Genomic DNA, 27,529 nt, shown 5'->3' with positions numbered 1-27,529 from the left:
GTTGAACAACATTTAATTGTTGAACAAAGAGAGTTTGAGAATTTTTGCAAAGTAGGTCAAGAGTAGGATTCCTGAACAGGAACATACTTGTTTTAATCTTCCTGTACGGATCATTAGCAAGCTGTCTGGGAGACAGAGGAAGTGCTAAACAAAAAATGAATTATAGGTGGGGTGACCATTTAATTTAATGACCAAACTGAAACATTTTTAAGAGGGAGAGGGGGCAGTATTGATTATATTGGGATAATACACATAAACCTGGACTGTTCCAGGGCTGTTATCTTGTGTTCTGGATTTGTCAAAAACTCATTTCTAAACACACACCACCAACAAAAACAAAGGTTTTTGTTTTCCCCATCAATCCACCTGTGTCTAGCGTTTTCAACTGTTATTGTCTTCATTTATTTTTAATGATACAATATTAAGATATCATTCAGCATAAAATAATATCAGCATAACATCTGACTCACCCCAGGTGAGGTTCACAGAAAAAAAAGTAATAGTAACGACCAAAAACCCACCTGACCACAGTGGAGTAGAGGGTGCCAAGCCTACCCTTGTAATGTTGGAGCACGGACTCTCGTTCAGACAGCTCCCTGCTCTCCCCGTCATCAGTAAAGTGCTGTGGGACTCCCAACATCATTGTCTTTCTCGTCTACCAAACAAATCTTAGCTTATGTCTGAATTTGTATTTTCAAAACATGTCGGCTCATTACATTTATTGCATTTTAAATGATATTTAAAATTGAGGTAAATAATTTATTTTATTTTATTTATTTATTTTTAAAAGATTTTATTTGTTTATTTGAGAGAGAGAGAATGAGATACAGAGAGCATGAGAGGGAGGAGAGTCAGAGGGAGAAGCAGACTCCCTGCCGAGCAGGGAGCCCGATGTGGGACTCGATCCCGGGACTCCAGGATCATGACCTGAGCCGAAGGCAGTTGCTTAACCAACTGAGCCACCCAGGCGCCCCGAGGTAAATAATTTAAAGAGAAAACATCAAGGGCTTGAAATGAGTATCTTTAAATATAATGCAATCAGGTAGATATTTCTGCAGTGTTTGGTGACATTAATGTGGTGATAGTGAGTAACTGCTGACAATTAGTCAGAAGACGGAACAGAGGTCTTGTAAGAAAATTACTCCCAGGTGACAAAATATTGAAAATTCAATTATACTCTGTTTATTATAGGCTTATATTAGCAACTACACTCCTAATAAAGACCTTGATAATAAACAAATTAATGGGATCACAGGGGAGTACTTTTAGAAATATTTTTTTTTCCGTATAGTGTTCTATATTGATTTCTAAAGTGCTCCAAATGACACTGTAAAGCTTGCTAAAGGAAATTCTTAACATAAATTATATAAGAACATATGACATATTAAAGTACTCAAGATTATGAAAATAACTTTAATATATAATGACAATGTACAATAAATTTAATGTTTAAAATTTCAAGTTCTGCAAGTGTATAAATCATTTAGAAAAGAAAACTCAGTGAATGCAAATAGGAAGGAATCACAATAAGGGATGCACAAATGGTCTGAATTCTAATTAAAACAGTATGTCATGGAAGTCAAGGCATTCATTCTCCTTTTTACAAGTGTGATTTTAAAAACATCTGCAGCATAAAACTCTTCATAAAATATTTTTACAGGTCAGAGTATAGAGATATGCATTTTCCTACCAAGATCACAACGTTTGTCTGCAGAGAGCTAAGTTTTTCCATTTAGTCTTCCCAACATTTTCTGACATTATGCCTAGTTTAATGGACACTTCATTTATTCATTCGTTTGTTCATTCATTCAGTTGTTGCAAAAATTTAAGCAGGCACCTATCTTGGGTATAGTTCTATTGCTACACGATCCCTGATAGAGATTCAGAAGCTGAGTTCCTCTTCTCTAGATGAACCCAGTGTAGGAAAGTTAAGATACACAGAGAATCTCAAAATAATGTAGTGAATGCTAAATGTCATGGAAGAACTAGAGTGAACAGACACAATGTGATTCAGAGGCAGGCCAGCTCAGTTAGCCTTTGGGTTATAGGAACCACGAGCAGAAAGAAGTACTCTAAACAGAGCCTTGAAAGATGGGCAGGAATTTGATCAGGAAAAAGGAGCTCCGAGGGTTTTGTAGATTGTCAGGCATGGCATGATCAAGGCAAAGAGGCAAGAAAGCACATGGTGTCATAAAAGAAAAGTCCATTATAATGTTTTCACAAGGAACCTCAAGGAAAGAGGAAGATAAGATTATTTGCTGTTTAAATAACAGAAAAGATAAGCTCAGAGAATTTAAGTCTTCCTAAGAAGGTTGATTTAACTTCTATACTGTTTTCTCTGGTGAATAGACTTTTCTTTTTGAGCCAGGAATCAAGAGAATTGCAGGAAAGAAATAAAGATTTTTAGATGCGAGGAAAGGACAAAAGAAAAGCAGAATTGTGAATGAGAGCTTTGAAATAAATACATTGTTTGAGTTTGATAAAAGGACATGAAAAGGGAAAGATTTCAAGTAGAGAAGATGAAGTAATAAGCTTGAAATTTCGGAAGTGATTTTTAAATGATAAGAGGGAATAAAAAATAGAAAACTGAGTTCCACTTTGGGAAATCATTTTGATTACCATGATGAAAAATATATAATGCCTGGCCTGTGAGTTCATAAAGTTTAAAAGATTTTTATAGAAGCTTATATTTGCGAAATTCTTTTAAAAATTTCCATTGTGAGAGACTATGTTTAGTTCACAGCTCATATTTGCAGCTTTAGTTAGCAACATAATTTTAAGAGGGAAGAGAATAGGAGGGATATCAAAGAAGTATCAGGAGGCCAAAGAAAAAGCAGAATTCAAAATTCAGAGTCAGTCTGTGAAACAAACAAACAGAAAGATTTGGAAACCCCATTAGCAAAACAAAAACAAAACAAAACATTCTGCTAAAGGGCTAACCTTTAGGAGAAAAAAAAGGAACATCTGAACCATGTATTGACTGAAATAATGAGAAATTAATACGGAACTATTAAGAGACAAACATGACTGAGGAGGTCTGAAATATACAAACACTCTAGCTCTTGGTAGAGTCATTTCTAAAATACTCTGCAATACACCCTGGTAGGGCTTGTGTTTTCAACCTGGGGCCCCTGGACAGTCAGGAGCAATGCCTTGGCTGCATTTGTTGAATAAATATGTAAAAAACAGGGTAATAAAAATGTGGACAGTGATATTTTCACAAAGTAGAGGAATCTGAGGTAAACGTCAAAAATGTTGTGTGACTGGAAAGAGAGAATCCAAGAGAGAGCATAGAAGACATCCTCTCGGTGGGGAAGTCAGGATGCCAAGAGCTCCCAAACATGATTCCAGTGAACTGGCCAGAAGCAACATCCTTCAAGTCTTACTTCAGAGACTTCCAAGAAAAGGCTGATAAACGTGTTCAGGAAGATGGTGGTCAAATCAAAGCTGGAGTGGGTTGGCCTGTTGGGCCCATGATTGAACAGGGGCTTTTCTGTCTTAATTTTGAAGAGGCAAAGAAAAATAACACCTCCCCTCCAGAAAGTACTAAAGCTACCGAAGGCAAGGGATACCCTCCTTTATAGGGAGTGGTGGTCCAAGAGGTGATGGGTATATAATATTGCTAGGGCCCTCAAACTGGAAAGTAATGTGCTGATTTAATAATCAAGGAAGCAAGTAATTATGAGATTTGGTCCACATTAGTGTTGCCTCCAAAGGCCTTATTTTTTTTTTTCACTGAGCATGGGATAGAGCATCACGATTTATTATATACAATTTGAGACCCTTGTATTTTTAGTTACCCTAATCACATGAGCTATGTTTAAATGCATCACAAATGCTTACAGTCTTTTGCATGTCTCTTGTGTGTTTTACTGCTAAAAAAAAAAAAAAAGCGCCCCTATCTGTTTTATTGATCAAATATCTGTTTGCAAACAAAATACCCTTGGAAGAACATATTTTCCAGGTGAACTATGGAAGGAATAGAAATAATTAAAATTCATTTAAAGCATAATAAAACAATTTGAAGTTATTAACGATGAAAACTGCTGTCGAGTATTCCTAAAAATTTTGTAAAGATGTCAGTGTATATAGAAATATAGTTAATATAGAAAATATGCTTAATATAGAAAATATGCAAAGTATAGTTAAAAGACTCCCAGTTTATGTTTTTCATAACATAATGAATCTGTTGACAGTATGTATATTGCTGTTATTTATAATCCTGTAGTGACAAGAAAATGTCACCAATTACTGTCTACAATGACAGAACACAATTTATTCCTAATGATTTATACCCGTTAGGAAAAAACAAGTAGGCTACTAAAAGACAGCTACCATTCTAGTCCTCAGTAGAGGTTTCCAACGGGAAGGACATTTGCAAAAGATAACAAGTTATTTTTGTTAATGAGTGTTTGCATAATTTACCTATATAACACCTTAAGCTACAAACTAAAATAAGGTACTCTTATTGTTGTTTAAAACAGATATAACTAAAAAATCCTGTTTGTGGAGCAGGCTTTCACCAACACACATATTGTATTCGCTTTTAAACCTAGACCTCTTGAAAGCTACATTGACTTTTCGAGTGTGGGAAAGATTTGAAAAGGTACTAAGCCAGTCCTTCAAACAGGTATTTACTGCTCATCCTGGCTTACTAGGAACTGCGGGTTGAAAGTAACATGCATTTGAAACGCCAGTTACAAAGAAATTTAGAGATGACAAGAGAGAGGAAAAAGTGGGACATTTTAAGCAGGAGAGTAAACTGCACATTACAATACAATGTTATTAGATTAGTAAAATTCGCCAATTTGAGAAGAGAGTTATAAAAAAGTTCTGATCCAATAATCTGCAGTAGGAAATTAGATCCGGGAAACAAGAGCTTTATGCAAAATTCTAAAGAAATCCGGAGTTGAAACTACAAAGAAGTTGATGAAACATTTACAAAGATATTTATATGGAAAGGAAAAGCAATAGGTAATGGATTTTTTCAATGGGTAGAGTAACAGCATGGTAACACTTAGATCAGAGTTGAATAAAAGCACTCTAAACGGGGATTTAACCACTGAAAACATATTTTGAGGACTGACATCATGCTTTTTAGCAAACTGATGATACATATCATAGGCACTAAAAATAACTTCGAGCAGAAATGTAGTGTCACTGCCTTTAAAAAAGCAAGAGAAAATGTGTGTGTGTGTGTGTGTGTGTGTGTGTTTTGAGGTCCTCAGAAATGAAGGAGACATGATAAATTGGGAAAAAGCTCAGTGAATAATGAAAATGATTAGGGCTAGGTGGTAGGATCAATTTATCACAAGGAATGAATATTGGGCCTAACTAGTTTTGAGAAAAGAAGGACAACAGTCTTGTTTCTCAAGTATAAGAAGGCTTATGACATGAAGCTAAGCACCGAAATTTTTCTATTTCAATCCACGAACTTAGGATAAAAATCAGGAAAAAAATTTCCAATTAAACACAGATATGGGCAAATTCCAGAAAATCATGATATCTAGTTTGGTCATGTCTCTCTAGGCTGCCTTACAGAGAATAGAACTTATGTCTCATAAGATCTCTGTCAGACTTATGATTATGATACTCAATTATCTGGCAGGTCCTTTAGCAACATAAAGCAGAATTGATTTGCACAGATCATTTCCCCTAGAAACAAGCTGATTATCACATGAACATTCAGCCAGTGAAATAATAACCTGAGCCACATTGTGTTTTGAGAGTCTATAGCATCTCAAGAAAGACACAGGTAATAATACATGGGGAAAACTGGGGGTAGGAATGATTCATACATGAAAACCAGTATGAACATAGTAAAAAAAAAAAAAATAGTATATTCCAAACCAGATCTTCCTCTTTAAAAAGTAGATGAGAAAGAAGAAGAGAAAATGTTGCCTATTTTTTGTTGGCCAAAACTGGCTGGTTATCTTTCTAAAAAAAAAGATTTATTGAAATATTTAGGTAATGTCACTTAATTTTTTATTCACCAATAAACATTAAGGACCTCCTTGCTAGGTATGGCAAGGTATTTAAAAATTGTTTTTCCTGAATGTCACTACTAAGCAAATTTTCTAAACTTATATAATAAAATACCCCATAGAAATTCTGAGTGTTTATTTAGATAAGACTCTTAGCACTGAAACAAATTTATTTTAGGAATCTGAAATGACTGAATTAATATAGATGGAATGTTAGTCAAAACAAAACAAAAGATAACAAAACTTTGTAGGCAATAATGTATATTATCTTAGTTCAAGGGTCGTAGTTCCATTCTTCGTAGACAGAATACTTCTCAGAGACATGCACACAAGCAAAGGAAGCTTGGATTGTGTTTGATTGATGTAAATAATAAATCTAATTTTTCTTGCTACTTTAGGTGGTTTATTAGATTTTTATGCTTCGTATCATCACTCTGCTGGACCTATCCTAACCCAACACGACTTCTCTCCCTTGAGGGAAACCCTCAAGAGAAAACTTTGCAATATTAGCTTTGTAATGTTAACCAAAGATAAAATAATGCGGATTTTTAAAATTATTTGATAAGAAGACACAGTTTGAAGAAACTCAGACCCAAAGACACTGGGTGAATGGCCCAAGGTCAAGCAATGACTTAATTATGGAGCCAGAATAAGAAATCAGATGTCTGCACTTCTAATCAAGTGTCATTATCACCGCGCCTATGAAACTCTTGTCTAAATATAGTAGAATTACATCTTAAACTAAGAAGTGTGAAATAAACTCAACTACACAGAAGCTCAGGGTGACAAGGAAGACATTTACATTGGCAGGAGTTTTTTTTTCCTGCTCTTTGAAAAGTAAGTGATCTGAGGGACCTACACTCTACTGTTGCCTGGTACTGATAGATTCCACTTAAGAATAGGAGGTGTATTACAGTGAGTTTTGGAATTAAACAGTGGCTTTACATCTTGGCTTTGTCATTTAGTATCTGTGAGACCTTAGCAAGATATCTGGATTCTCTAAGCCTTAATTTTCTTTCCATGGTAAAATAGAGACAATATGACTAAACCAAGAGGGCGGTAGATTGAGTATAATAGGTGTTCAATAAAAACCAAATATCTGTCTCTGCCTATATCCTTATCAAACTTCTACTCTGCCATTTGGATTCTCGTATCATAATTTTTTCTAAAGGACAATAACAACAACATTCATAACCCAAATCCTTAGCAATTATAATTGGAAATGTCCCTATTACAAAATGACTGTTTTCGAAATGCTTCGGTATAGTAACGGCACGTTCTATAGGAAGTCAAAGGATTTTGTAGAGAATACAAACTACTCCATCAAGGAACAACGTCTGAATAGTGAAACCAGAATTGACTGGGGGGAGAGGATTTTTGTGGCTGAAAATTTCTAATTAAAATAGAGTAAGAAATGGATCTCATGGAAAGGGTCACCCTAAACTCTCATCCTTTCTGATATGTCTTCAGGAAAAGAAATCTTGCCTGACAGCTATCAACTTTTGATGAGCTATACATTCAGCACAAACTACCTGAAATATGGGGGAAGCAACCCAAACTCATGGGTATACAGCGTCAATATTCTTAACTCTTAAACTACAACCTTTCTCCTCCAAATAGATTGCTTTTCAGTACTTTTTATCCTTTTAGAGATCACTCTTGGAATAGACAGGTAAAAATATGACAACACTTTAAAGAAATGTTGTAGTCTACGTTTCCCCTCGGATCCTCTGCACCAATCTCTTAATATTTTGAGAGAAAATAATGAGTACGCTCAATGCGCTAATGATGAAACCAGGAAATTGACATCTAGACCCTTCAAGATGCAATTATGAATAATAAGAACTACTGGAATTTACATCCTTTGTCTCTCCAGCATCGAGGGGCCACTGGCCAAGTGTCAGGGCATCTGCTGTGCCTTTATCAAGCTATCTCCAGAACTCAACTATCCTGATTTACAATCTTTGTGAGAACTGAGACCCCAGGTGGAAGCAGAGTAATAACCTTGCAGCCTTCTTCCTTGCATCATCCTGACACTGATCCTGGGCTTCTCCGGCGGTTGCCATGGAAAATGTATCAGTTGCAAAACTCTCATCATGGCTGTGGTGAAGATAAACACGCAATCAAGAGTACAGGAAGTCTATTTCATGCCGTGATTGTTTTGAGATCTGGCAGGAAGCAACTAAAATGTAGGGGGATAAAATATTCTCAGACTCTGCTCTTCAGTCGCTGAGCTTCTTCTTCTAGTAGCAAATCAGTGCTCGGTGGAACATCATGGTGGGGTGTTCTTGCTGGACACTGAACAATAAATGAGTGTCCCGGTCTGAAGGATGACTCAGGAAATACCGAGAAATAACTTTCTCTTTGAGTCTGAACTAGTTCTACTATTATTCACTGTCCATCTTGTTTTCTAATGAAACCACTTCATATTCCTTTAAATCCACATTTATTTTTAGTTTTCTTTTTTTTAATTTTTTTTAAAGATTTTATTTATTTATTTGACAGAGGGAGACACAGCGAGAGAGGGAACACAAGCAGGGGGAGCGGGAGAGGGAGAAGCAGGCCTCCCGCTGAGCAGGGAGCCCGATGCGGGGCTCGATCCCAGGACCCTGGGATCATGACCTGAGCTGAAGGCAGACGCTTAACGACTGAGCCACCCAGGCACCTCTATTTTTAGTTTTCAAGGACATCTTTAATGCACTGTTGACTATTTCCCAAACTGTAGCGCGAACTCTTCTGTACTATGACTTTATGTAATTGTTTAGATAAAAGTCTATTTTATTGATCTCTGGCCTTTCCCCTTTTACTGCAATAGCAACATTCTCCCTGGTTGGGTGCTCACAAGCTGGGAGTCATGTAGCTCCTTATCTTTCTTTCTCACATTGCAAAGCCCCGTCAACAGCACTACAACTTGTTCCTTCCTCCTTGCTCACAATAGCCCCTTCCTGGTTCATATGGGATCCTGGCTCATCAGTTCCAAGATCGCCTTCATATCATCTGTCCATCATGTCTCAACTCTGCTTCAGGACATGGGCTGGCCAGACATTACCCACAGCGACAAGCTTAGACCTTCAGCATGACATTTACAGTTCCCCATAAATCGATTCCATTTCACTGTCAACTTTAATCTCCATTGCTTCCCGAGAGGATTCTTCTAGATGGGGTGGCCTCCCTAGGATGCTACTATTATTTCCTCTTATTGCTTCCAAGCATTTCTTCAAGTTGTCCCAACTGTAAGCAGGCACTCCCTTCTGCTATAGTGAAACATAGCCCTGTATCTCCAAGTCTATAAGCTTGATGGTGAGAGATATATTTTATTTCCCCCCAAATATCTCTCAAATAAGGATGCTCACAAAATAGAGTAAATCCTAACTGTTTGCAGGATGAATGCTTGATTTTTAAATGAAAAATAGATTTTAGCAACTGCTTGTGACATTATATGTAACTTCCATAAACCTATCTCACTCTGTTTTTCTACTATTGCACTTTTTTGCAATGCATAAAGAGGTTACATACTATGCTGCCCGTAGCTAATTGTGTATTCCTGAGAATGTTTCTTCTTAGTTATTAGCATTCTAGATCTCTCAAAAAATCAGAAACCTGAATTTAGTATCTAAAAACTACTATTTATATAAGAGATTTTATAAATCTTTTCCTATTTCATTGCAAAGATTTAACAGCACAATTTTTTATTGATGTCTCATTGCCAAAATTTAAGTATAGTAGGATACATTTATTAGACATTATGAAGCGTCGCCTAATTAAATGACACTTAGAAAAATGAATTGTGTGAAGAAAATAATTTTAAATCCCTATACCACAGACTATATTAACAAAATTTAGATAGAATAAATTTAAATAAAATGAAAGAAATATTTTTTAAAAGAAGAAAATATAAATGATAAGTTGCTCTAGGGATAAAGTCAACATTCTAACCATAAAAAAGCCACAAGTAAATAATAACAACTGAAATATATTTTAAAAGGTTTCTTAAAATTTTCCTTATATAAATAATATCTTAAAATCAAACAAAGGAAGATAGCTGCAAAAGATTAAGATCTAAACATTTCAAAAGAGACAAAGAATTATTAAGATTCTTATTATATGAAAGTACCTGCAATTCAAGAAGAAAAAAAATACGGTATCTCTATATCTCTATCTTCTGCACCTTTTCCATCAGGCTAAGAATTGATGAAAAGAGATTTACCTCCTACTGCTATCATCACTTTCTTTAAGTTTTTAATTTATTTAATAAGGAGGCAGAGGCTTGGTAGAAATGAATCTGCTACTCTGAGCTGGAGCAGATGCAGATTTTCTTGGCACCTAGAATCTCTAATAAAGAGTGCAGAGCTACTTAAGCAAGGCAGTGTCTTGCTAGACTGGAGGATCTTACATTTGATACATAAGTTTGCATCTCTATTCATCACTATCCTGCAGCTTATCCGTATGTCTACGAGCAGAAGGTCTGCATTTCAGGAGATGATTATACATATCAGGTCCTCTTATAACCAAACCTGTCTCATCAGGCCTACATGGATACAAGGGGAAAAAAAGCAGTGTCAGTGTCCCGGTGTCCTTGAATTCCACTGTCCCTTCGTTTTTCTTATGTCCCAGAATACCCAGTTCTTCATTTACCCCAATAGAATGACGGACAAAGGACATGAGTTGGCAATTCACAAAAGAAGAAATATGAACCGTACACACACATACATGAAAATATATTCAACCTATCAATCACACGAACATAAATTACAACAACAGTCAGATACTATGTTTTATCCATCCAGTTGCCAAAATTCTTAAAGCTTGGCAATATTTGCTGTCAATTGCTTGTGGAAAAAGACACTTTTTTGTACTGCTGGTGGGAGTGTAAATGGATACAAGTTTTTTTTGCAGGGCACTTTGACAGGGTATATCAAAAGCTTTAAATTGTATGTACCCTCTGGCTCTGATGTTCCACTTCCAAGAATTTATCCTAAGGTAATAACAGAATTAGGGGCAAGGATTTGGCTACTATGATAGTTACTACAACACAGTTTATAATAGGGAAAATTCAAACAACCTACATGTCCGAAAGTAGTAGATATGTTAAAAAAATTCTGATAAATCACAGCATGGAAAAATATTATGTTCTAGAAGAATGTCGGATAACATGGGGAAGCTTAGGGTCAAAACATAAATTGTGATTTTAATTTTTAAAAAATAAACACACAGAAAAGAATAAAAGCGGAAATGCCAAAAGAGAAACCAGAGAATACCATCCGTTTGCTTCTCTGCATTGTCCAATGAACATGTAATGTTAAATAATTAAAATAGATACATTAAAGGCATGAATTTAAACACTCATAATATTTTAGACTTAAGTTTGTTTGATCTGAAGTTCTATTTTTATCACGTCTGTTATAACCTTTCATTTTACTTGGATTATTGAGACAGTACCATGCAAACAATGATTGAAAGCTTAAAAAATTCTAATGATTATCTGAATGCTTAAACTTTTTAAATAGGTTCATTTAAACAATGAATAAGCACCTTTAAGCACAATTTGTAGCCTGCAATCTATACAGTGGTACTCTAGTCATAGTAAATGAGACACAGTCCATTACAAGGGAATGTTTTCTACTTGTTTTCTGCAGCAACTGACATTTCATTCAAGCACTTTCAAATCCCCTAGGAATCTCTAGCTGCTGTATGTCAAAAATTTAAGATCTCTCTTTGTGAACTTCAACACCCCTATAAAAACCAGTTGGAAGGGCAAGCCTATTTCCTACTGATCACTTTGATGTTAACCAATTAAAGGCAAATCAATTTATTCAGTTTAGTCGGAATAATCATTTCACAGAGTCACAATTTTCCTAACTGCAATATGCAGATAACAACTACTGCTCTGGCTTTTTTTTTTTTAATTATTATGTTATGTTAATCACCATACATTACATCATTAGTTTTTGATGTAGTGTTCCATGATTCATTATTTGCGTATAACATCCAGTGCTCCATGCTTTTTACAGCGTATTTCTATTTCTCTTGGACATATCACTTGTGATATGATTTTCTGGCCCTCCCCCCTTGTGGTTTTTTTTTTTTTTTCAAAGGTTTTATTTATTTATTTGACAGAGAGAGAGTGCTCAAGTAGCAGAGTGGTAGAGGGAGAAGGGAGAAGCAGGCTCCCCACGGAACAGAGAGCCCGAGGATCATGACCTGAGCCGAAGGCAGACGCTTAACCGACTGAGCCACCCAGGAGCCCCTGTATTTTTTTAAAATTAATGTTTGATAAGGTCTTGACAGTATTCATTAATAATAAAATCTGGTTATACAATTTTATGTTCATAAACATGCATTTTGTTTTTAAGCAAAGGAGAGCATAAGGAAAAGAAAGAAGTTACCTGTGTATCTGTAGGAGTACTGAGAACAGTCCTGTTAGTTCAGGCTCCAAAGTCAGCAGCTACCTGTTTTACCTGTTTTCCATAGGACTCTGGATGTGCCTTTTTTTTTTTTTACAGTTTTATAGAACTATTTGAAATAAAATATCAATTTTGTGTAAGAATGTACTTTCCCGCAAACTTTTTGATGTCATGGACTTTCAATTCCATCGAATATCATCAACTTATGCTACGATTTCAATCAATACAGATAGAATTTTACCTTTTTAAAGTATAGCTTTCCTATAACAAGCTAAAATTATTATGCACACAAATTTTTAAGGCGAAAAGTACCTTAAGAGATAAAAAGTTTTGAGGGATTCACGGTTACACACTATTAATGTTCTCTAATCTCCTCTCCTTTCCCCTTCTCGTTCCTGGATGGCTCCTTCCTTTTCCTTATAAAGATGCTGAAATGCCATCCAATATAAAAATACTCTTGCCCCTCTGTGTCTCAGGAATTAGCAGCCTACCTCCCTCCTGTCTTACTTGGGCTTTGGAAAGAAAAATCTACACTTGTTTGGGGCCATATTTTTAGGTTTCTGTTTATCCTCCACCTACTGCAATGACCCTATACAGAAGTGAATAACCTCCTATGCAATCCAAAAAGTATCCTTGCATTTAACTTACTAGACTTTTGAAAGTTTAGATTCCGCTTCCTCTGACCTATCTCTCTTGTCTCCCGTGAACTGATCTTGTTGATTTTCTTTTTGTCTCTATGGAAGGTCCCCTTTGTTTCTTTCATTGGTACTTATTTTACGCCCTTAGGTAAATATTGGTGAACTTGGGTTTTTACCTTCAGTGCTTTACTTGACTCCTCATATTTGTTTTTGGGGAGAGTTTTACTGCTGCCCATGGCTTTAACTGCAATCATATAGATCATATGGTAAATGTTCTTAAACAAAATCTATTTGATTTTTTTTATCTCTCTATATAATTGACTAATAGATTACTGAACTCTGATGTCCCACAGACACCTTAAATACAACCTACTCATGTCTGAATTACTAATTCTATCACAAACCTCCAACTTGAATTATACCATCACTTGGATTCTACCATTCTTCCATGTTTAGAGGGTCTTTTATTTTTTTTTATTTTTTAAGATTTTATTTATTTATTTGAGAGAGAGTGAAAGTGAGAGATCACAGAGGCAGAGGGAGAAGCAGACTCCCCACTGAGCAGGGAGCCCGACGTGGGACTCGATCCCAGGACCCCGGGATCATGACCCGAGCCGAAGGCAGACGCCGAGCCGACCGAGCCACCCAGGCGCCCTAGAGGGTCTTTTAAAATGTCTTCCTCTTCCCCAACCCCAACGTGATGAAGAAATCATCAACTCTTAACCAACTGAGCCACCCAGGCGCCTGGAAATCATCAACTCTTGATTCTTTCTATTTGAAGCAGTCTTCCTCTCCTCCCTAGTTCTTGGCTTAAACTTCTATATTTTCTCACTAGGATCGTTATAATACTATCTGATTGGTCCATCTGCTTTCGAGTCTGACCTACAAGTCCACTGTGTCTCTGCTCAGCAAACACTGTGAGGTTAGCACAGAGATACAATGGTGAACAGAGCCACGCCCCTACAGAGCTTACTCCCTGTGAGAAAGACAGTCGACATTCTGTACTGCTTTCAGAATGCTCTGTAACATGTAAAGAGGACTGCATTGTCACTCGGCATGAAAACCCTTCAGAGCCTCTCCATTACCTCCAGGAAAAAGTACAGATTTCTTAGCATGGCCATGTGGCCCTTTGCAATGGCTTGGGGCTGCTTATAGCGCCTCAACTCATCACTCACCTACCCACACATCCTGTGTTCCAGGTACCAAACAGCTCATGGCTCTCAAGAGTCCTCACAGACTTTACACTTTCTCCTTTGCTGCTTTGTCTACATCTTGAATTTCTATACATCCTTTGAGCCCCTGTTTCAATGCCATCTCCTTCTTCCTTTATGAAACATCCTCTCCTGTCCTGCTCCCCAGTCTCACTTGGCAACAATCTGCTCTCTGCTGACACTGACCTTGCATATTGTGCTGTAATTCCATTTACCACATTAAAATCCAATTATAGTGTCTACTTGCCTGTTTGCCCAACTAGCCTACGAATGTCTAGAAGTCGGGGACTACACTTACTCATCTTTGTTTTTCCAGCCCCTGGTATAATACCCAGCGCTTATTACTCATTGAATGAAGATGTAGTTGCTATACTAAATAAGAAATCAATTCAAAAAGTCACATCTAAACTTTACTTACTTTTCAGTTGCTGTGTGATGATATTTAAGGGCAAGGTATTACTCATAAGATGTTTTAACTGTCCTTTTCTCAAGCTTGTATGCATTTGTATGAATTTCCATCTGCATTTTAAAAGGTTTTACATTTGGTTTATGTACAGTCTATTCATTATGGAAAATTATCCCAAATCCACTGATAAATATAAAAGATTTCCATATAGTAAACCGTCATTCAAACTACTCGGTAAATAATGTATAAGATGTTCACATTTATACCTGAATGTGCGTATAATGTTAATAAACAGAATTGTTATGACTTGAGAAGAATATTCTTTAAATAGCACCAAAAAACACACTAAAAACAAAAAAGACCCACCAGTTAAGTCTCTCTTCAAACACTTGAATACCCCTAGAATGGCAAATACACTAAGGTTCTATGGCTCTAACACTTAATTTTTCTATTTCAGTGATAATTACATCAATAAACCTGATTCAGCATTCGCTGCTGTTCAATTCATTAATTAAAACATTTTTACTGCTACCACTGTGGTTTTTCAAGGATATCAAAAACACATTCAAAAATCAAAATAGCATACATCATCAGTTTTGATATGTGCATGGTATGCTTTACTTTGATTTCAACTCTACAATTAAGAGAACATTTAGAATATAAAGAGAGAGAGCATATACTCCATATACTTTGAACAAAAATACTTAGAACACAAATTGAATTTTGTAGAAATGGCAATATTCATGTGAAGAATAGCAAACTGCCAAGAGGTTCCAAAAATCCTCTTAGGATGGGAAATATAAATGTATATAAATACTTAAGTGATAACAACAAAGGCAGTGGACTTTATAGTCTTCTTAATTCCAGTTTCATAGTGCTAAATTAAAAAAATGAACTTAAATCATAGTTTCTGTGCTTGAGTGACTTGTAACATATCCATGAAATATATTTCATTCTCAAATGACATACGGAAGCTTTTGTTACAAGAATGACAAGTTGCTATTAAACCATAAATGTATACATAGCAAGGCAATGCAATTATTTGTATATATTAGAAACTATGTGACTGTATTCTGCAAAGCAGCACTCTAATTCTGAGCTCGACTTGGTAAGCATACATCTTACTTTTGCTGTTTCTGACATCCCAGAGCACCTAAAACATAAAATATAATTTATAACAGCAGAGCACACCAGAAGTGACGATTACATGCCAGAAGAGAGCCCATAATGGAATTGATATACAAGTTAGAGTTTAGTATGTGTAATAGAATCTCATAAAATTAGAATAACACTGAAGTATCATTTATTTCTTGCAGCAATGGAATTCCTTCTTAATTCTTACAATCAATTTCCAAAGTAGGCTGAAAGGTTCATGGATAAAGTTGAAGTAATGGAATTAAGGTAGGCAAAATAATACACCTCTCTTCAAATATCTTCAGAAAACTCAAATAGCCCCTTTGTGAAAAGAACCAGGAGAGAAATGATATCTGGGTTGTTGCTGGAAGCATCACAATTATGTGACGTAATGGGATACTCCAGTACCATTCAAGAGTTTCTCCCAAACTACTCCAGACTTCAATTGGTAATAGAATAGCTACACCTCTCTCACCTATATGCAGTCTCTCTCGTCTCTCACCTATATGCGGTCTCTCAGAAAGAGAAGAAAGAGCATTGCCCACTCTTTCAGAGAACATATTCAGCCTGACATGGTAATTTGGATTGCAAAACAGCGAGAAGTTCTCTGTTGAGAGATTGGTTTAAACGTTATCACTGCAATAGTTTGTCAAATTGGTTTAAGAAGTGTATCTTCTTCGTTTTAAAGTATGATAACTCAACTTTTAGACTTTTTCTATCTATACAGAAAGTAGACTTTTAAAATAGTATTTCAAAGGACAAGTAAATTGGTTCCTTGAAATGTTTTAGCCGTACAAAGCAAGTATCTATTACACCTAAAAATATTGCCCTTTATTGTTATACCCTCTTTGTCCACCAAATTAGCCCTTAATACTTTGGTATCATGCACAATTACTGTGGCATTAGTTGGGTCCTACAACAGGTATATTGCTAAGACCCCAGGTGAGAGATAAAGGCTTCCAGGAATGATTTATTTTATCGTGTGAACTGATGAGCATCAGTTAAATTGCCTTTTAATTGACTGGCTGTCTAAGTAACATGCCTTTGAGGGGAACACTACTTTTGAAATTTCCTTTGGCCAGGAGGGGAAGGAACATTCTGAAGTCTTTGAAGTCTACAGCCATCAGACTAATTATCAGCACCATTCAATGTACATTCATTTAATTACAGTAAATTAAAAAGGATGTGGAGTTTGGGAGAAAAATAAAAGAGTCAATAAATGGTGACAGAAATTCCAGACTATGCAAAATATCAGTGCCTTTTCTGGAGATCACTGTCTCCCCCTCATCTTGCCACATGTATAAAACTAACGCAGACAGAGGGAGAGTATAAAGGGGTGGGGAGTGGGAAGGAGGAGAGATGTGCTGTGGGCCAGAACCCTGTAGGTACTTGATATTGTTTATCTAACTTAATCTTCATTGCCACTTACAAAGATGTGATTTCTCACTTTTTACAGATGATAAGAAGAGCACACACTTATTTGGAAGTCACTAGGTTCCAGGCACTGTTCTAAGCACATTCTAGATCTGAACTCATTTAATCCTCACAATGACCCTATAAGGGGGTCATTTACTATTTTCTCTATTTTACCCTTGTGGAAACTGCAGCACAGGAAGGTTAAGTAACTTGCCCAAGGTCACAGAGGAGATGGTGGGACCAAATCAAACCCAGGCGATCTGCCCCCCTACAGCATGTTCTCATCTATTGCCCTCAGTGGGGGCCCTCGAAGTCAGGAATCACCATGAGGCAGAAGGAGAGTGCCAGCTCCTGTGGGTCTGTCCACCTTCAAAGGTCATGGCTTTCCAAGGGGCATAACAGATTGTAGAGACAGGGAGAGGGGAAAAGATGAGGACCCCCAGCGGGGGACCACATACATCTCTGGGACTGCTGTACATCCGACAAAGTATCAAGGAGAGTGGAAGAGTTGGGAACTCGAGCTCTGGGTGATTCAGGAGCCAACAGCCTCACTGGTTGAATGAAAAGACCTAAACCCTGAGCCGGGTGATTCTAAATCCAGGAAACTTTCATGATACCACACTGCTGGATGACAAAGGATGTTAATACGTTTTGGCTGCTTCTGGGAAACGATGCACAAACAAACATTTTTAAAGCTTAAAGGTTGATGTCTTGAAAAAAAGAAGTCCTTTGTTTCTGACATTTAAATAGACAGTTGGGAATTGAGATCAGATGACTTGCAAAGTTTCAGAGCAGAAACTCAGCCAGGGGTCTTTTAACGACACATCAGAGACAGGAAAGACGCTTAAAACAATCCAGAGCATACTGGTAATTCTACCTTTGATTAGGGCGGCTCATTGTGGTTATTTCATAACCTCTCAACAGCTTACCAGAACTGCTGCTTGCTAGGTGGCCACAAACCAATCCCTTCACTATTGAGAACGATGACGACCACCACAGTAAGCGCTGTGTCAAGAAGGGACCTCTCCAAGATCCTGAACTCGGAACAAGATTAACATTTGGAATCCCATACGAAACTCAACAGACTGGAAACATTTATTCCTTAAATGCTTTTTAACTTCAAATCCCCATGGTTGGTGAAGAGTTAGTTTTGCAAAAGAACAAATTTTATCACTTGTTTTGAGTCTCTGCTAACACAGAGACGTGTGACATGGTCCGAATGTTCTTTTACTCTTGCGGGATGCTCGGGCCATCAAAATTTCATTAGCCTCACAAAAGTGCTAGCGCCTTCTAAACTTGAACTGTTGGCCTCTTTATCAATAAATAAATGAAACCTAATCCCTTTTAGTGACTAAACTCTTCTTTGAAGTTCTAACTAGAACATTGGGCGCTCTGCTTGCATAATTTTACAAATGTTGAATAACATTCTTTTTCTGGGGAAAGCAGCCTTATTCACAGTTATTTCAAATGATGAAAACAGTCAACGAGAACTCCCATGCTAAACCAGATGAAAACAAGTCAGTGTCTGGTTCCTAAGTTAGTTTCATTTTGGTGAGTTATTTCACACATGTCCTTCTAGTTTCGACCTAGAAGGGTATAACAGACCCTCCAAGGATGCATCTGAAGCTAGTACAACAATGAATGATATTAGACAATTAAACTAATGAAAGGCAAAGGAAAATATCACTGGGAAATCAATAGTCTTTCAAACTTAGAGCAATGAAAAATAACAGGATAGAATTGAATTATTTCCGTAATTTTACATTAGAAATATTTGACTAGAAGTAGTAATAGTAAAAATATATAATAGTTTTGAGGTTATTGCTTAGAAAGATGTTAGAAGACCATATGGTAGGATTACAAATTTTAGTTTCTCCTATAACTCAGCTTAAGAAAAATAACCATAGTTTTTATATCAGAAAAAAATCCTCAATGCTCTTGTTTCATTCCACAATTCAAAAGGTCTGCTAAATATCTCAGAAAATTATGCCTTCCCACCTCTTAATGCAATTATTTACTATGAATGGAATCTTGCTTGTTCTGACTAATCACTGAAAATTCAGAACAAATAACCTAATCTGAAACGTTCCTAGGGACGTACATATTAAATCTAAGCAATAGCGAATGTTCATGAAGAGGCCATATCTCTTTTATTTCCTCTTTTGTTTTCTTCCCTTAGCTGACCTCACTGGGAGTTCCTGGACTATCAAAATGTTTTTTTAAAAAACAACCACAGCCAAACCTTGGGGAAAAGAGTAAACACAAGTTTAAGTCATCACTTGCCCAGCTCAACAAACATTGTTTTTGACACTTTATACTCTTAACTTGGCTGACCTGTTTACTCTCAACAAATGCTACCAAATGTTCTGAATTTCAAGGCAAGGCCCTTGACACCCTCTTCCTGTCTCTCTTCAGTCTGCTTCATAACCACCACCTGGACAAAGGAAAGAGTGCACCTCTTCTTGCCTTGACATCACTCTATGAACAAGGTCTATGAAATCCTGGGGAAGCACGTTCCTCCTCTAGATAATGATAATCCATGCACATGGTGAGGGCCAGTGGTGGGAGAAACTCAGTCTTCCTTTCCTCCTCCCTACCAGTTGGATATTTTATACTGTTAACTCAAAGTTGACAATTTGGTAAGTTTTAGATTTTCCTAAGAGAAAAAAAAAAATGGCCTGTGTTGGGGCCATCCCACTGTGGGATAGCTTTAGCAGATACAGAATCTTAAAAACCATTACATTAACTTACATTTTACCACTACAGATACAATACAGGATACATTTGTTATTAGGGAGGAGAAACAGATGCTACAAAGGTTGTGGGTGGAAGGAACAAGTTGACCCGATGTGAGAAAATATTTAATGGATACGGGTATGGATATGATGCAGAGAATCGAACCAAATGCCTTATCTTGCTGCGTTCTACTCTTTTCTATAACTACCATAAATTTTATTTAAATTTTATTTAAATTGTATTTTAGGGAAATCAAATACCGAGCGCTACACTTGAATATAACCATTGTACCCGAAGGTTCAGATAGGCGGGAAACAAGGTTGATAGCAAATCTTACACATTTAAAGTTAGTAACTTTCGAATCCACAATGAAAACTGATATAAATACAGGTTTTACTGAGGTGAATGGATTAGCTCAGGGAAACACTGGCAGCCTGATTCAAAGACTCATTTTGCCAGAAAGAACTGTCCTTGTTTCCTGTGTGGGGTTGGAATAAAGCCAGCCTCCACCAAGAACTGGCACTTTCAAAATGAATACATCGACTGCAGGTTATTACTGATCTTGACTTTGGTTTAGCGCACTAACGCATTCTACATAAGAGAACACACTGCTTTAGTTGGTTTAAATTAGACTTTTTTTCATGCATAGAAAAGATGGGTAATAAACAGTGGGGAGCAATAAGTATCAGTTCATACTGTGACTTAGCTAAAACCGAAAGCTGAATAGAACTGCTTTCGCACTGCAAAGCAAAGCTGACAAAGTTGCTCAATAAATAATACAAATGAAATACCGTTGGTGAAACAACCATCTTTCTTTTGAAATGTCATGCGATTCTTCCATTTTAATTTTCTCCCTGCTTCTTGATGCATCATATTCACATAGCATCAATAACTAGATGAAAGTAGCAAGTGCAATGTTAATATTAAATGCCAAAGGAGAAATGTCCTTTCGTTATCTGGTATGTTGGCACTGATGCTCCAGTTCTTATTAGAAGCAATACTGACTAAAAATTAAGTTTCCTTCGAAATCTGTTATTGCATATAAATGAACTGTTTTTATGATCCTGCGTTATCTGTAAGAAAAAAGTCCCAATAATTTATACCTTTCTTACAATATGTAAAGCTGCCATTTGGATATCCTAAATCCGACTTTTTTGTGTAGACTTGATTGCGGTCCCCAAAGCACATCGAAAACCATACTCTCCCTCCTTACCAAACTTTGTCTCTCATCAACTAGTAAGTTTAAAGCATGATCAAATTTGTTCTTCAATCACTTGAGCCCTGTTAATAAACTATTCTGTGTGCTCACTCATCCATTCTAAGATTCTGCGACTTCTTTGAGATATCTTCAAGAGGAATCTACAAAGACATGTTTGATTATAAGCTGGCTCTGGGGTAAACTTTACCACCACTGGTTTTGCTACTCCCCAGAGGGTACCAGGTGACATGGTCCCAGATAAGTCAAAGCTAATCTTTTTTTCTTCTTCTGTACATCATTAAACTGTTTTTCAAAACTATAGCTAACATATGATAGACCGCTTGCATAATTTAACAATCTGATGTCGACTATTGATTTTCTCCAGGAAAAAATAAAGGCATGATTCAAGGACATTTCTTGAGTTCTAGTGCATTAAAACGAAAAGAGAGGAAGAAGAAAGAAAGAAAGAGAGGGAAGGAGAGAAGAAAGGAAGAGAAGCATGCCCCCCACAGTCAACTAGAACAGACAGAAGCACTGAAGGCCAACATGATAGAGCAAAAGAAACGGCACTTACCATTCTCACTGTCGGACTTGTTGTCGTGCTCCGTATCTGTCAGGGTGAGGGCTGAGTTGGACCGACTTGACAGGCAGGAGCTGCGGCCTGATTTGACCCCCCTGCCCCAAAGTCTCATGGCATGCTCTGGGGACATCACTGCTTCATTTTCAGTATCAGCATCTGACCCTGCACTGACAGAGTAACCTCTGTGGGGGAGCCCCATTTCCGCACAAAATGCCAGTCCTCTTCGAGTTGCTGGTTCACAAACTCCTAACTGCCTTAAGGTAAAATTCTGTCCTAATTAGGGGGAAAAAAAGATAACAACTAGTGAGTATATGTATCATTTTTTTTTTAACGAAATCTCCCTAAAATAAACACTCAAGCATTTTGGTTTTTCAGTTATCGGCACCAGGTGTTTACATTAGCATCGCGTGGCATATGGTCAAGTGGGTGCAATTAGGGGAGGCTGGGTGGAGCTCCTCCGCTGACTTCCCACACACCCCCACTTAGAGCTCCTCTGTCAACCACTTACGCCCATAAGCACCTCGAGAGAGAGAGAGGGGCAAGCCAAGGAGCGCAGACCATGACAACTCAACCCAGAGAAAGGACTAGTTACCAACGATAGAGGTTTTTTTAGCCACATGTGAAGCAATGGAAATTGTCAGTTATTTCCTGGGTCTTGGCTCTAGTCCTAAACGATGGGATTTTTCCCACCCAGATGTCACTCTCTTGGTAGAGAAAAGAGAGCAAATTACTTGGTAAATAGAAGCAGGGGTTTGGTTAGTCTTTATTACATTTTCCCTCCTTAAGTTAACTACTAGCATAAACATGTATCACTTGTGTGTGCCTACATTCACTATGCTTTGGAGTGTAACATCTCGAAAATTTGCAGACATCTGACTTTCTAGACACTCTACTCTAATAACACTGGGAAACATCTGTATGGATCAGAGGAAACCAATTTTTGCAAATAAGATGCACTCCAAAAATAAAGCGGGAGTAATATGTATTTAAAAATTAATGGTAAAATCAAGTTTCCTGTGAACCCTACAGGGCTTTACTAATAAATTGGAGCGTAATAAAACTCACGGCAAGGCCATAACTTCAAGCAAAAGTATTTAAATTAGATGACACTTGAAAATGACCCCTCTTATTAATGACTTTGCCAATCATGTGTTTATTCTTGAAATTTCACATATGTTTTATGATAGTACGGATGAGAAGAGAGAGAAATATGTCTGCTTGTACGATGCAGCTATATGGCTCTTCCATTTCTTGTCTCTTTTTGGCATGATGGAGTCCGAGATTTAGGCACCGACCAGAATCAAAATACATCTAAAGAATAACAGTACACAAAGACTGATTTAGATGCTGCCATATAATACCAACCTTTTAAGAATATGAAGCATTTATATCACTCACAGTTTTCATTTGCCTACTTCTATCTCTTCAATCTATGAACACTTTAAAGTTAATTGGCTGGTGTGAGAAGTAATATACATTATATTTTTTAAAAAGAGGGTGTCATAAATTATTTGTGATAAAATAATAACATGTGGAATCTTCTAGAAAGTGAGTCAAACATAATGCCCGATACAGTATATATTTGGTTGTAAAGATATCAGTAGCCTCCAGGCCTCAGCACATTTTAACTAGTGTGGTTAATTGTTTTATTGCTGTGGTCATATCAGAAGTTGGAATCAGCTTTATCTTGGTCAGACTTCCAAATGGGTTCTGACAATGATACTCATAAATAATGAAAATCGGCTGCTACAATTAGCTACAAATCAAACTGCTTATCAGAGAGATTTGAATAAGTATCTGAACTAAAAAATATGTCAGAAAAAAAAAAGAAGAAAAGGAAAAAAGAGCCCATGGAACAGTGAAAAAGTGGGCAAGTTTAATGAATTAAGGCATAGTGGTGTCAGTAGTTTTTAAATAATTACTGTAGCTTGTACTTACGAGAGTAAATCCCCAAAAGGTCAATGTCATGGACAGTTAATGGAACAGAGGTAGAAGAACTTACCCACTGTTACTTATACATCACATTTTAAATGGGGCGAGGGAGGAGAGGGGTCTAAAACAGTTACATAGTACCATTAAACATGTTGATTTTTCAAAATAAGAATCCTAAATAATTTTTAAGGGGCGAAAATGGATGATAAGACCCTCTGCATCTCTCCTCTACTTTGGGAGGTGCCCACTGGAGAATAAAAATAAGAGGGAGGTTAAAAGCAGTTAAAAACTCCTTTCTAATCTCTGAAATGCAACTGAAAACATTTTCCACATTATTGACTTTTCACACTGTTAACACCTTGATGCAAAAATCTATGAGGTGAAGGAAAGCAGAAAGCTATCTTTAGTGTTTGTTATCCAGGTATGTAAACACAGCTCACTTTGCAAATAAATATCCAAGGCACCATCTCTGTGAACTGATATGTGTATCCCGAACTCCTTCAACATCTGACCCTCTGAAATCAATGTCTCCCAATAATTCAAAACTCTTGCAGGCTCTTTCTGAAATGCAAGCTGGAAAGCAAGCGCAAGCAGAGGCGTCCCTGTTAGACTGCCTTCCTGAATTAAAAAGTTTGCTTTCGTTTCCTCTAGGAAAGAACATTAAACCTGACCTCCGGCAGATCTACGGTTAAGCCACCCATTCCTCTCTGGTCAAGTCACTTTACTCTTCTATTTTTTTCATCTTTCAGGGCTCTGGTGACTTGGTTTAAGAGATGCTTTCTGTAAATATGACTACCAAAAAGCAAGGCTAATGAGAACGGTTTAAAAAATAAACACCTGGACAAATGTAATTAACAATCATAGAGAAGTGTATAATTTGACGACGAGGAGAGGATCATTTCCAAATAATTTTAGAATAGGCACTCCACCACCAATGTTGACTTTTCCTTTTCCTTTATTCAAAAATACCTCTAGCCCAGACCTGCCTCAGAGCTTCAGGCTCTATTGTTGTCAATTCCCCTCTTTGGTTTTAAGGATTCTTGCTCGCTCCTGGGATCCCTTGTTTTAATGCAAACACCACTGGGGAGATCTAGCAATCAAACGAGAATAAATTAGTTCTAGCGGGTTATTTCCCACAATCTAGCAGTGTTAGCAAGATGGGCCATACTTATGGAAAACATATGCAGTTTCGACAAACGGGGGGAAGATGGAGAGAAGAAAGGTTTCTGACTCCGGGAAGAGAGTTGGCAGAGGTATCACGGAGGTGGGAGGGCTGGGCTGGGTGAGGTTGTTCCGGAGGGCTTTAGGGCAATGTAGGAAAGTGCAAAGAGAAAGGCAGTAAAGATGCTTCTGGAACCAGCTAAAAACTTGACCATCTTGCTTTGGTTTCAAGAAACACAAAAGAGATAATGGAACATTTATCCTTATTTTCCAGGGTTTCTTCAGATTGTGTTCTTTGCTCTGGTTCTAACAACATGTCCTTAATTTCCTTCTCTGCCTTTTAGAGTCTTTACATTAATTCTATTTGGCTGAAACTGGTGAAATAAGTATTTATCTCCTGCACATTAAATGTTGGTAACCTTGATCAGCAGGGCCAACACAGAGTTTCCCATTACAATTTGAAGGAGTACCCAAACAATAAATTGCAGCAAGAATAAAGTATACCTGAGCATGAGCGTCATTGTGATTAAAAGGCAAGGTTAGCTTGGATTGGATTAGGCATTTGTGTTTTACAACATTCATAAATTTGAAAATCTATTTTAAAAACTGAATAAACACAATGTAGGCAGGTTGTATCATTAGAAAAAAAAAAAAGTTCACATTTTGAAAAAGGGAGGGAAGGTCTTTGACAAAGTGGGCAGGACCAGATAAGAACAAATGTTTCAGGTAAGGCCAGCACATAGCAACAAAGCAGTAAAAGAAAGGGATTGAAAAAACGGCTTAGCTATTTGGCCTTTTCCTCACACCGCATCTATAACCCAGTCAGAGCAGGGAAGGATTTTTCAAAACTGCAACGCCAAGTGATGTTCACCAGTAAGCAAGACATCTACTATCTCTGTGTGAGTTGAAAAGTAACAGACTGTACTACTGGGTGGTCCAGTTCCGAACTCATGGTATTTTCTTCCCCTCCAGAGTCTAGCTTTCTCTAATGCCTAGATTTTGCTTTCTCTCTCCCTTGTTTGTTCTTTAAAAAAAAATCCAAACCAAAAAACAGCTTTATTCAGGTATAACTCATAAACCATACATTGCATCCGTTTAAAATGTGCAATTCAATGGTTCTTAGTATATGCCTTGTGATGTGTAACTATCACCCACAGTTTTAGACCACGTTTATCACCCCCAAAGAAACCTTGTACCCATGATCAGTCACCTCCCATTGTCCCCCTTACCCACCCGTCCTCACCCTAGTCCTAGGCAACCACCGATCCACTCTCTGTTACTATAAATTTGTCTATTCTGAACATTTCAAATAAAAGAGACCCTACAATATGTGGACTTTTGTGACTGGCTTCTTTCACTTAGCATAATGCTTTCAAGGTTCATTCATACTGTAGTATATATCAGTATTTCATTTTTATGGTCAAATAGTATTCCAACGGATGGAATATCTCTAACAGGGAAAAACTCAGCATGTCTGACCCCACATGGCTTTTATTCTGTTTAGCCTGGCCCGTGGGCATGTCACAACCAAGATTTACAAACAGTGCTCTTCACCCAACACCTTACCCCTGAAGAGATCAAGAAGTAGCCAGAGTGGTCATCGTCCCAAGTCCTCAAGATTGAGAAGTGACCATAACGCAGGGGGGAATTGAATATGTCCCCCATAGGGTTAACGAGGTTAAAATGAGCAGAGAGTTTAAAAGTTGTTTTCCAGAGACCCTTAATCAGTTATTGGGTCATTCAGACCCCACTAACAAACTCACTGGCGTTCTCTGCAGAAGCCTGGACTCAAAGTCAACTGTTATGGTTCCAGCCTAGGAAGAAGCAAGGCCCCGTGTTCCTTACCCAGGGGTAACTAGCCCAAGACCCCATCCAGCTTATACCAGCTCTCAGAGCGTGCCCACAGCCCCTTCTCCTTGTCCCAAGATAACCTCCGGATGTCAGGGGCTGAATTCTGCCTCATTCTGATGTTAAGTCTCCATCCCAAAGTGAACACGGGATGTATGTTACATCTATGTTTGCTCAATGTGCATGCTCCATCTTTCTTCATGGATACCTTAAGTTTCCCCGTGGGCCTTTTTCATCAATATGTATGGAATCTCACCCCCTATGATTATAAAAATCCTATTCTGTCCCCCTTTGGGGAAGCGGATTTGAGCTCACCCTTCCATCTCCTCCTCTGGCTGCCTCCTGAACAGACTGTCCCCTTGCTACACACCCGATGTCTCCGTGATTGGCCTTGCTGCACATCAGGCAGGTGGACTTGGGTTCAGTTACCTATCCATTCATCAGTTAATGGACATTTGAGTTGTTTCTACTTTTTGGTTATTATGAAGTGCTGTTGTGAATATCCGTGTACAAGTTTTTGTCAATATATGTCTTCATGAGAGGCACTGCAGAGTCATACGGTAGCTCTATGTGTCACCTTTTGAAGCCCCGCCAGGCTGTTTTCCACAATGGCTGCACTATTTTACATTGCCTCCAGCAGTGTATGAGGGGTCCCATTTCTGCATATCCTTCCTCCCCAGGACCTGCTATTATCAGTAGATTCTTATACACACTGCGAGCGAGTATATCACACAGCAGGTTTGCAGTGGGGAACTGAGATGTAGGTCAGTGGCACTGAAATTTGGGAGACTAACTAAGAATTGTTGTTCCTTTAAACAGTAGTTGATTCTGTGGGCCTGCTATGTGAATTCATTATAATTTTATGCTATTATTTTTCTTTG

General features: G+C 37.5%; 1 protein-coding gene across 1 annotated transcript in view; it reads right to left on the bottom strand.

Moving 5' to 3' along the window:
- TENM3 (teneurin transmembrane protein 3) overlaps positions 1-27,529 on the bottom strand; it is a 444,789-nt gene that overhangs the window by 402,218 nt on the left and 15,042 nt on the right. The window contains exon 2 of the mRNA XM_021694125.1: positions 21,702-21,980. Coding sequence (XP_021549800.1) covers positions 21,702-21,980 — 279 coding nt within the window. The remainder of the gene's footprint in view (positions 1-21,701; positions 21,981-27,529) is intronic.

This window comes from Neomonachus schauinslandi, chromosome 2 (assembly GCF_002201575.2).
Source record: "Neomonachus schauinslandi chromosome 2, ASM220157v2, whole genome shotgun sequence".
Taxonomy (NCBI): Eukaryota; Metazoa; Chordata; class Mammalia; order Carnivora; family Phocidae; genus Neomonachus; species Neomonachus schauinslandi.
The sequence above is the reverse complement of the archived record's forward strand: the minus strand, read 5'-3'. Positions and strand labels throughout refer to the sequence as shown.